Raw genomic sequence first — 10,472 nt, 5'->3', positions numbered from 1 at the left:
TTTTTAAGATGGAAATCATCAGTTACACATATTAAGGGATTTACATAGATTAGACTTCTTTGTTTGTTGTTACACTCCAAACCTCCCATACCTCAATTCCACCACCCTCCACCCACGCCTATTCAAATCTACACGCCATCACCCCCACTACCCCACTTTCACCTTGTCTCTCCCATTTTTCTCACTAGCCAACTACACCATGTTCACAATCGTCCGTCCAATTAAGTTTTTCAACAAAATCATGTCTAAGAAACCCATTGAAACGCCTCAAAAGAGTCCTAGATTGATTGAAGGAACTTCTATTGATGAAGTTCATGCTCCAACTTTCAATATATTAACTCAAACCCCCCCCCCCCCAACCTAAAATTGTTGAAAATCTGGCGAATATTGAAAATCAGGCGACGGGTGGTTCATCTCAGTTGAAGGATCGGAAAGAGAAAAAAAATGAAGCAAAGAAAAGGGCAACCTAGGCAAATCAAAAGGGGAAGAAAGGAAGGAGAAAATTGTTGAAACCCCTTCTGATTACGATTCTGATTTTGTTAGTGAAATCAAAAAGAAAAAAACAAAAAAAACAACAAATGTAGAAGTTGCTTGCTCAATCTTCAAAACCATCAACAAGAAGAACAACAAAAAAGAAGGAATCAAAAATATCAACATCCAAAAAACACAAAAAAGTTGTTAGGGTAAGTACTATATTTAATTTATTTTCACATTAGTCAAAATAGTAATTTTTTTATATCACATTATGCTTATTGTTGTTTTCGAAATATTTGTTTGTGTAAAAATTGTTCGAAATCTGAAAAAAAAAAAAGTGTATGAATCTGAATTTAATGTTTGATTGATGGATATTGTATGAATTTTGATACAATATTGATATGTGAATGGTATGAATTGTGTTTTAACATTGGTGTGATTGTCTCTTAATTGTGTATATGGTATGAATTATTAAATTGGTATGCAAGTTGTATGAATTGTTTAATTACTCTATTTTTGTATAAATTTTGAATAATTTTTATATGAAATTGGAACTTTTCCTATTAAGAAGGTTTCTTTTTCAATTTATCCATTAATGTATTAAAATTATTAAATTATTTTTAGTGTATGTCTATAAATTTATGAAAGTAGATTGATGAATGCCACAGTGCACATGAAAATGGAATGATGTTTGAATAAAATTGGTGTGAATTTTTTTTATAAATATGGTATAAGGCATTACTAAAATTTATCTATATGCATGTGTATGAAACGTGAATAATACTTGTATGAACATACTTTTATATTTTTTTATCAATGTTTTTATGATTTTGATTTATTTTTTATTTAATTTATATGATATAATTTAATTATAACTATCTTTAAATCATAGTTACTACTGGAATGAAACTTGTATAATACTTGTATGAAGTATGTTTTAATTTAGTATAAACAATTTTATTATATAGGCAAGGAAGATACACACACTGGTCTTCATGTACAAACATGAATGTGTTTGTTGATTTGTTGGTTTTCCTCGGGCAAGAGAGGTTTCAACAATTTCTGGAAAAAAACACCTTTTCGTGTATTTTATGACATGCACAACATAAAGATTCAATGTTAACTATTGCGGCATTTGATGATTCTTGAATTTGAAAATGTCAGAGACGACATGTTTGTTGTGAAAATAAACGATACAGAATTATGTTTTGGAATCAAGGAATTCACAGCGATAACTGGTCTTAAATGTGGACTATTTAATGATTTTTTATCAGATCCGTCTATTCCCAATAGACTTATCCTAAAATATTTTGGGGAAATGACCAAAGTCCCTAAGTTAGACTTCTTCAATAAGTTTAAACATGTTAACATTTTTGAGACTGAAGATCGCTTAAAATTGACATTATGTACTTCATTACTTCATTTTTTACTGCTTTAGAGCCCTCCAAAACAACCATTTCTAAATTGTATTTTGATTTGGTTGGGACCGGTCAATATGTCAACTTCCCATTGGTCATTGTGGATACTAAGAAGTGGACATCGATCAGTAACTATATATTTTATCTCTATATCATTAATATCACCATCTATCATAAGCTGCGATATTATCGCACTTACTAGACTACTATAAAGACTAGAAGATTCATGTATAATCCCCTCCATCTGAAAAATCAACATATTTCCCTGTTTCATTAAAAAAAATAACAATTAGTCATCCAAAGAACATATAAATTTCATCCACAAAATTCATTATAATAACAACAAAACTATACACACTTATCATTATCTTTTCATACAAATATCATTCAGACAGTATTCTACAAAATGAATTTCAAAAAAAAATAAAAAATTCACATTTCATACCCACTTAATACATATTTCATTTAAACAATCATCACTCATACCAAATTTATACACAATTGACAAAACTTATATAAACAATAAAATTTCAAATTTTATACCAACTTTAAAACCTTTTCATACATTTCTTCAAAATTCTAAATAACTTTTTTTAAACATTATTGAACACACTTTCATACCAAATTCATTCATTTATCTACCAAATTCATTCAAAACTATACATTTAATTTATATTTTTAGAAAAAAAAATAATATTCAATATTATAATCTTAATCTACAAACCCAATCTACAACGATAAACATATTTATATGATATACATTTATGCTCAAATCATTCATATATTGTGCTAATTTTTCACGAAATCAACGTTTTAACATTATACAAAATAACCAAAAAACAAAAAAAAAAAAAAAAAACTTACCAACACAGTCACTAATATTACAGTTTCACAACAATTAATACGTATTATGAACAAAATGTTTTGTTTATACAAAAAAACTAAAAAATTAACTATAGTGACGATTTACAAAAACAAAATCACACAATGTGATTTACAGTTTCATTGTTGTTGGGTTTTTTTTTCATTTCACTGAAATACAAAAACAAATTATAAACAATAACAAATACTAACATGAAGGATCCCATCTTCCACCATATCTAATTAATATTGATACGCAGTCGTCCATCACAACAAAATCAAGATTTTTTAAACAAAAGAAACTTCAATTAGTCGACAGTGACAAGATTTCTGGAAGAAAATCGAAGAGAGAGAAACGTGGGAGAATTTTTTTTGGATAAGATCAGAATTTTAATTAAATTTAACAAATTAGAGTGAATTAAGGAAACTGAATATTCTTAATTAGTTTGATTTCCTTAATTCATGCTAATTAATAATTATCTTCAATCATCTCAAATCTAATTAACATCCCTATTTCCGTTTTTAACCTTTTTTTATTCCAGAAACGTTTTATTTTAATTTTTTTTTAAAACAAATGTTTTCAATTATTAAAAATAACTTTTTTTTTAATAAACTGTTAGAACCTGAATTTTTTAATGTTACAACTTGAAAGTTTAGTTCTACTGCTATAACTTGAAAATATTAGTCTAATATATGTCATATATTAAATGTTCACGTTTATGAAAGATATGTTGTGTGCATTTGTTTGTTTGGTGTAACATCGAGTGCATGTAAACTTTTATTTGGATGAAATTATTTCTCCCTTATTAAATGTAATAAAGAAGATCCCATTTAGAGATTTTACGCAGATTTGAATAAATGATTTCATATGACATTCATGCTACGGTAAGTAATAGCATGTATTTTGTGGTAAAGAATACTTTTGAATCTTATAGTTCAAAATAAAAAATATATCAAATGTCTTTTAATCTTGTGTGAAAAGTTGAAACTAAAGAGTTGTTAGAATAAGACTAATTATGTAAATTTTCTTTACAAAACAAGACAAAAAAAGAAGTAGGTCAAATTGAAATGAAGAAATACAATAAATTCTTTACAGAGAAAATTATGCAGAATATCAAATATTTAGCCTATACTAGGTACTATAGCTACAGTTTAAAAAAATTGTAATTCGCAGCTACAGTTTCCACAATTCTTGCTATTCACCTGATTTGTATAATTCGCTTGATTTGTATAAATTTAGAATTTGTATAATTCGTTTTCTGATTGTATAAATCCAAAATTTTGTATATGCTTACCCTAACTATTTGTATACGATTTATGTAAAATCATATTAAATTACCATGTTTGTATGTTGGCAAGCAAAATATACAAATAGAGTTTCTGTAAAATCCTAAATGTATAAATACAAAAATTGTATATACTTACCCTATTTGCATAATCACAAGCGAAATATACAAACCGCAACCTCCATAGCAAATAGAACTATTACTATGGAACACAATAATCAAAACTATAGCTATAGAACCTTATTATGCTTATTACGTTTGCTATTTCTAAAAAATAATTCTATCTTAGTTGAGATAGTAAGTTGACCCGAACATCACTATTTAGTTTGATTTCTTTTGTAAAAGTTGTCTCAAGTAGACACTGGCCCAACACCTGACCCACTTGCCTAATTCAACCGGCCCAATCCACTAGAAGTAAACTCAAATCTCAATTCCCAATTCACCAAAGAGTTCCTAATTCTCTAGGGTTTCTCACTCAATTCCTATCGGAGACCGTAGAAAGATTAAGGGCGATTCGGTGTCCGATGGATCTAGAGGTGGTCGGCCGCCATGCCCTCTTCTTCGACGACGACTCCATGGCGGCATTTGTCAACTCCGGCGATGCGCTTGTCGATTGGAACTCTCTCCAGATTGATCGTTACGATGTTCGCCACCTTCTCTCCGCTCCTCCACCTTCCCGGCGTCGATCTCACTCTTCTTCTTCGTCTAATCTCGTTGATGCTTCAATTCAGCTCGACCTCGATCATGAACGTTACCTCGATCTTCCTCTGCCTTCAGATGAACCAGGTAAACTTAATTCTTGCTTCCTTCCTTTGTATTTTTTGTTTAAACGTGGTGCGGATGAATTTTCGTGTATGTATTATGTTGATTTTACCATAAAACTGTTTAGGAGTTAACAATTGGCTAGCTGATGTTAATATCTGTTAAGCTGTTCATAAAATGTTTAGAAGTTAACAATCTGATAAACGATGCTGAGTGGCTAGGTGATGTTAATATCTGTTAAGTGGTTCTTTCTGCTATCCGTGTGTATATATTGTTGATTTTAGCATAAAATATTTGTGGAAATGTAGCATATTGCCTGCCTAGCTTGCGGCTGTAGCAATTTTTTTAGCTTCACTATATGACCTATTATATACATATCTGTAACTCAGAACTAGTAAGATTGTTCTTGCTTATCAATGCACGTACCATTATTTTTACATCATTTCTATCTGTCTGTAGTCTTTTTCCTGTTGCTTCTGCGTGAAACTGCTGCTCTTGGGTAGTATGCCAATATGATTATATGAATATGATCCTATGATTTCTTCCCTCAGATTTAGAAGAAGGTGATGAGTCGGCAGATGCTGTTGCCTATCGTGCTGTGGGTTTCTCATATGGAAACACGGATGATTTTGCTGACAGGAAAAGTTCTGAGGTCCAGGAAAGCTTTGGCTTCCGTCCCTCCTTTCAAGTGCCTGAAAGCCTTCTTCAGTGCTTGGTAAGCTTGCGCTCTTCTTCCTTTTTTTGGTCTGTTTTCATAAAGCTTGGATATTGGTGTTTACATGCTAACGAGGTTTTCCCATGTGGCCAATGCTACAAGTTGTCCAAACAATATGTTATTCTAAGGCTCACTGTGTCTAAGTTTTCAGATGCTCGGAGCAGGGATGGAGTTCCTTTGATCTAAGGTTGCCACTCACAGGCACCTTGTTCCCTTTTGATGCATGACCAAGGGGCAGTGCAGGTGGGATTAGGAATATGAAAAGTTTTCTTTGTAAGGACAATTGTTGCTAATTGAGAGGGATCTTCCCTTAATCACTTGATATTGCTCTTTTACTTTCACTAATGGACACACATACTTGTTGATTGATATGTTTAAAGCTTCAGTTGTATCTAAGGTTCTGGCTTATTTTTATCCAGAATTGTGAATTCTACATTTTAATGGAGTCTTTGTTGCTTTGGTTTTCTATCTTTTTGCAGCCACCAACGGAAAAATTGCATCAAATAATTGCAAGGACTGCTCTGTTTGTGAGCAAACATGGTGGGCAGTCAGAAATTGTTCTCAGGGTGAAGCAGGGAAACAATCCAACATTTGGGTTCTTAATGCCTGACCATGGTCTTCATGCATACTTTAGGTTTCTTATTGATCATCCTGAACTTTTACAATCTGATAGTGATTTGAATGCTCAAAGTGAAGGAACGAAGACTTCTAATGAGCACAAGGAACATGACGGTGGTGGAGGTGCTTTATCTATGCTTGGTTCTGTTTATGGGTTCGGGGAGGATGAGGAGCCTGCAAATGGGGATGATCCTGGATCCAGAGTTTCCAGTGTACAAGTGGAGTCCTTGGATACCTCAAGCATTTCCCATCCACTTGAAAGGGCTGAATCTAGTTCTAAGGCATTTGAAAATGGTGAGAAAAAAACAGATGAGAAAGGTTCTACTCATTCACTTCGTTCTAGTAAAGATAAAGAAAATGTTCCTTCACTGAAAAAGAATAATTTGGTTAGTGCTTCCAAGAGTGGTAGTAGAAGTAGCATGCGGAAGGAAAGTGACTTTAGTTCTTCTGCTGCAGCAGAAAAGACAAAGACAGACATTTCTGGTCTAGGAGCAGTGTCCAAGACTGGACCGATGGTGGAGCCTCCATTTGAACTGAAGAGATTGATTGACAAGATAGTGGAGTTCATTCTGAGGAATGGGAAGCAGTTTGAGTCAACTCTTATGGAACAGGACAGTAAACATGGGAGATTCCCATTTCTCCTTCCGTCCAACCAATATCATCCTTACTATCTAAATGTACTCCAGAAAGCTCAAGAGGTGAAAGCTCTTTCTCTGTCTGGGAACGTCACATGAGTTCCTCTGCATTTACATGGCTAAAGTTTTTTTAATTAACTAAATTTGAGCATAATTTTGGTTTCTTGATCTTAGCATTTTCTTCTTTGTACTAATTATTAGCACAAAAAACAATTAGCAGTATTTTTCTCTTTGGTTCTGGATTATTGGTGTAGATAATGCATGTGAATCTGGTTATACTACCTCCCCTTTGGAGAGAAGTGTGAAATTACTTTAACATTGTGCCCTTTCTCCTCTTTGTTGTGCAGTCAAAAGTACATGGATCAGAAAAGAGATCTTCTTTGAAGGAAAGGGATTATACCTCTTTTAGGTCTGCGGAGTATGATCTGCCATATGTATTTGATAAGAAAGAGAAGTTTAAGATGGTGATTGGCAAATCCAAGAAGGAAACACAAGACTCTCTGACTAGAACTTCAGAGCAAGAGGCTGGGGTGAATGTGGATGCTGCTGCCGCCGCTGCTATCCTTCAGGCAGCCACTAGAGGTATTAAGAATCCCAATTTGAGTATCATCTCAGGCTCATCTAAGAACGGCGATAGTCAGGGTCAGAGCAGTGAGGGTGCCCAAACCTCGATCTTCCTCAATGTCCCTCCATCTGGGCCCAGTATAGTTGGTCAGAAGTCTGACAGGAGGATGGGACATAGTGTTTCGATTCCAAAGGTGAAGGAAATTGCAAAGTCTGCTGCTGCGGAAGCTGCAAGTGAAGCAGACTCCTCTGAAGCACACTTGAGCAAAGAGCAGAAGCTAAAAGCAGAGAGGCTGAGAAGGGCAAAGATGTTTGTTTCCCTGTTAAAAGGTGGTGGAGCAGCTCCTGCCAAAAGAGATTCACTCGATGGGTCAGTGGAGCCACAAGGATCTGCCTTATCAGGTTCTGTTACAGAGGTTAATGTTGCTACTAAAGAAAGAGAAGGCAGTGCAGCTCCGGCAGAATTGACTGCTGTGGAGAGAGAAGGCAGTACTGCCCCATTAGATAACAACAATGTGTCGAATGAAAATGAGAAATCTGAAATGCAACATACTGCTGAAGAGCATGAGCGGCGATCGAGAAGGAAATACAGGTCAAGATCTGGTGGTATACACGAAGATGAGGATGAAGAAGAGGAGGGACAGGAGGAGGAGCAGCAGCGTTCCAGGAAGAAGCACCGCTCTTCAAGAAAAGATGAAGACGAAGAAAGTGAAGGGATGAGGGATGATAAGCGATCCAGAAAAAAGAGGCGATCACGCCGTCATAGACACAAAGATGGTGAAAATGCAGGTGAGGATGAAGATGATGAAGATAATAGGCGATCAAGAAAGAAGCACCACAAACGACGTTCATCCCCTGAAAATGATGATGAGCAAAGAGATGCAGAGAGACATCATAAGCATGGAAGGAAAAAGCATTCAAGTCATCGGTCTTCACGTGAAAATAGGAAAGATGATGATGAGGGGGATTATAAGCATTCCAAGAAGAAACATAGATCTCATAGAACCTCCCACCGCAGTAGAGACGGACATGAACACAAGACAAAGGATTCTAGTGATGATGAGTCTGATAGATCTCATAGAACTTCCCATAGGAGTAAAGATAGACACAAACACAGGACTAAACATTCTAGCGACAATGAACCTGAACGCAAACATAAGCATGCAAGCTCTTCTGATGATGAAGAGCAGCAGTATGACATGGGTGGTAAGAATGAGAAATGTACCAAAGAAAGAGAAGAACTGGAAGAAGGTGAGATCCTTACCAAAGTGTCAGATCAATCAAGAGGAAGTTTGGGAGGTTCTGTCAGCAGAGAAGCTTCAGTCGATGTATCTAGTTCCCAGCAAAGAGCCCCATCTCAGCCGTCCGAATCAACTGAGATATCAGATGATCTTAGGGCCAAAATTCGCGCAATGTTAATGGCGACTAGGACGTAGTTGAGTAACTGCCAATATTGGTAACATTAACTGAGAATCCTTTGCAGTGTAAAGGGCATTGTAAAGCCCATGTTGAATCTTGATTTACTATTAGATAATTCTGATTTTCATCCTCCTATTTCATTATGTTATTTAAGCTTTCTGCCTGTCCTGTTTCATTTGTTAATTGGTGAAGGATTTGTGTCATTTACTATCGACCAATTTTAACATGCGACAGCGGGCTATATGGTTCGCAGACTAAATTATTTGGATTAACAGTATTTTATGATAGACTTCATTGTTTTAATGAACCTTTTTGCATCGTTTGTATAATAATTACACTTAAACTCTTAACTTTACTGTGCGAGTGTACGTGATTAACAAATCTATTAAACTTTTAAGATCAACCCATTTTCCTATCAAACAACTTGAATATAAGAAGATAATGGTACAAAGATCTCCCGTATTTTATTTACTGATTTAATTTGTTACATAATATCAATCTCCTATAAAAAGAATAATATAACTAAAATAGCATTTGTCATGAGACATAAACCAATCTTTCTATTTACATATACATAAACGGAAAAAGCAATTAGAAAATAGCGGTCTAAGAGCTTATTTGTTAGAACATCTAAAACTGCTTATCTTGAGATTTTCTGCAGAAGCACTTTGAAGAGTAGCTATTTGTTTTGGTCTAAACATTCCAAGACGCTGAACTATGATGCGAATCGATTGAATGAGAGTTTCAATAGGCCCATAAATCATTTCCACTAAACATGCACATTAAACCATGAACAATTTTAGCTAAATTGACACACGACATAATTCAATTTCCTCTTCTTTCTTATGCTCGTAGGTCAGTCTATTAGACTTTTTCTTGCAAATCAAATCCTCTCTTTTCCGCTTTTGACTAGATTGGGCCCTGCAGTGGTAGAACCTGGTGAATCAGGCCTACTGTTTGCCTTTCTTTCTGGTGCCTTATATTAACTATATAAGATATTCAATTTGTGGAGTTGATTGTGGAATTTAATAGAGAACCGGGTCAAGGAACTTCCTTTTTTTTCTTACCCTTCATAGTCATAGAATGTCTCTTTATATAGCTTATGCTTACGAAATGAAGCCCGACCTTTGGAATAGAGGTCAAAAGCTAATTGGAGGTGAGACAGAATTTCACCTGAAATAAATAAAGTGCGGTTCAATTATCTTCCAATAGCGGGGATAGCTCAGTTGGGAGAGCGTCAGACTGAAGATCTGAAGGTCACGTGTTCGATCCACGTTCACCGCATTTTCTTTTCCATTTTTTTTCTCTTTTCAGTTTTAGTGCAAAACATATTTTTATGCATACATTTGCACTTTGTTTGTCAAAATTTCATAAATTTATTTTCTTTTTTAAGCCAATATAATTACAGTAACACATTCAATATAATTTCATAAATGATTGGTTTTTTCCACATTTGTGAGAGTCTTGGTAGATAAAGTTACACAACAAGTTTGCTTAAGGATGGTAGTAAATATTCAATGAAATAGTCGAGGTGTACATGAACATTGATAATAATTCGTCCAGGATTCTAAAATAACGCCTTGATCAAATACTAATAAATGGATTCTAATGTGTTATCTATATGTATTTAACAAAAAGATTATTAACATAAATACAATGTGAAATTTGGACTCAAAGTTACCGAGTTCTATGAATCCGTAACTTACTTTCTGCATCCTCA

The 10,472-nt window shown here is 34.4% G+C and overlaps 2 protein-coding genes and 1 non-coding gene across 6 annotated transcripts in view; all 3 read left to right on the top strand.

The window, feature by feature from the left end:
* The window catches only part of LOC125821133 (uncharacterized), a 167,244-nt gene that overhangs the window by 46,074 nt on the left and 110,698 nt on the right, over positions 1-10,472 (top strand). The gene's annotated exons all lie outside the window — the stretch shown is intronic.
* On the top strand, positions 4,463-8,887 carry LOC125821129 (uncharacterized). Of its 3 annotated transcripts, XM_049500538.1 has the most exons (5): positions 4,805-4,825; positions 5,353-5,516; positions 5,668-5,759; positions 5,996-6,832; positions 7,117-8,887. In XM_049500538.1, exons 3-5 carry the CDS (start codon positions 5,736-5,738, stop codon positions 8,767-8,769), a joined length of 2,514 nt encoding a protein of 837 aa, XP_049356495.1. In that variant the 5' UTR covers positions 4,805-4,825; positions 5,353-5,516; positions 5,668-5,735; the 3' UTR covers positions 8,770-8,887. The 3 variants fall into 3 exon arrangements, with proteins under 3 accessions (XP_049356494.1, XP_049356495.1, XP_049356496.1); XM_049500537.1 differs by lacking the exon at positions 5,668-5,759 and having other exon boundaries at positions 4,463-4,825; XM_049500539.1 differs by lacking the exons at positions 4,805-4,825; positions 5,353-5,516 and having other exon boundaries at positions 5,544-5,759.
* Positions 9,964-10,036, top strand: TRNAF-GAA (transfer RNA phenylalanine (anticodon GAA)). Its single transcript has one exon. It is a non-coding gene; the product is annotated as a tRNA-Phe (tRNA).

The sequence above is a fragment of the Solanum verrucosum genome, unplaced genomic scaffold (genome assembly GCF_900185275.1).
Source record: "Solanum verrucosum unplaced genomic scaffold, falcon-dt-bn FXZP01000222.1, whole genome shotgun sequence".
NCBI classification, from domain to species: Eukaryota; Viridiplantae; Streptophyta; class Magnoliopsida; order Solanales; family Solanaceae; genus Solanum; species Solanum verrucosum.
Note: the sequence above shows the minus strand (reverse complement) of the source record. Positions and strands in the feature narration are given on the sequence as shown.

What these genes read in the sequence shown, in the direction of transcription:
- LOC125821129 (XM_049500537.1), top strand. Translation starts at nt 4,564, where the DNA reads ATGGATCTAGAGGTGGTCGGCCGCCATGCCCTCTTCTTCGACGACGAC. An exon ending in TCTGCCTTCAGATGAACCAG is followed by an intron (nt 4,826 to 5,352) that starts GTAAACTTAATT and finishes TTCTTCCCTCAG; the next exon opens with ATTTAGAAGAAGGTGATGAG. An exon ending in TACTCCAGAAAGCTCAAGAG is followed by an intron (nt 6,833 to 7,116) that starts GTGAAAGCTCTT and finishes TTTGTTGTGCAG; the next exon opens with TCAAAAGTACATGGATCAGA.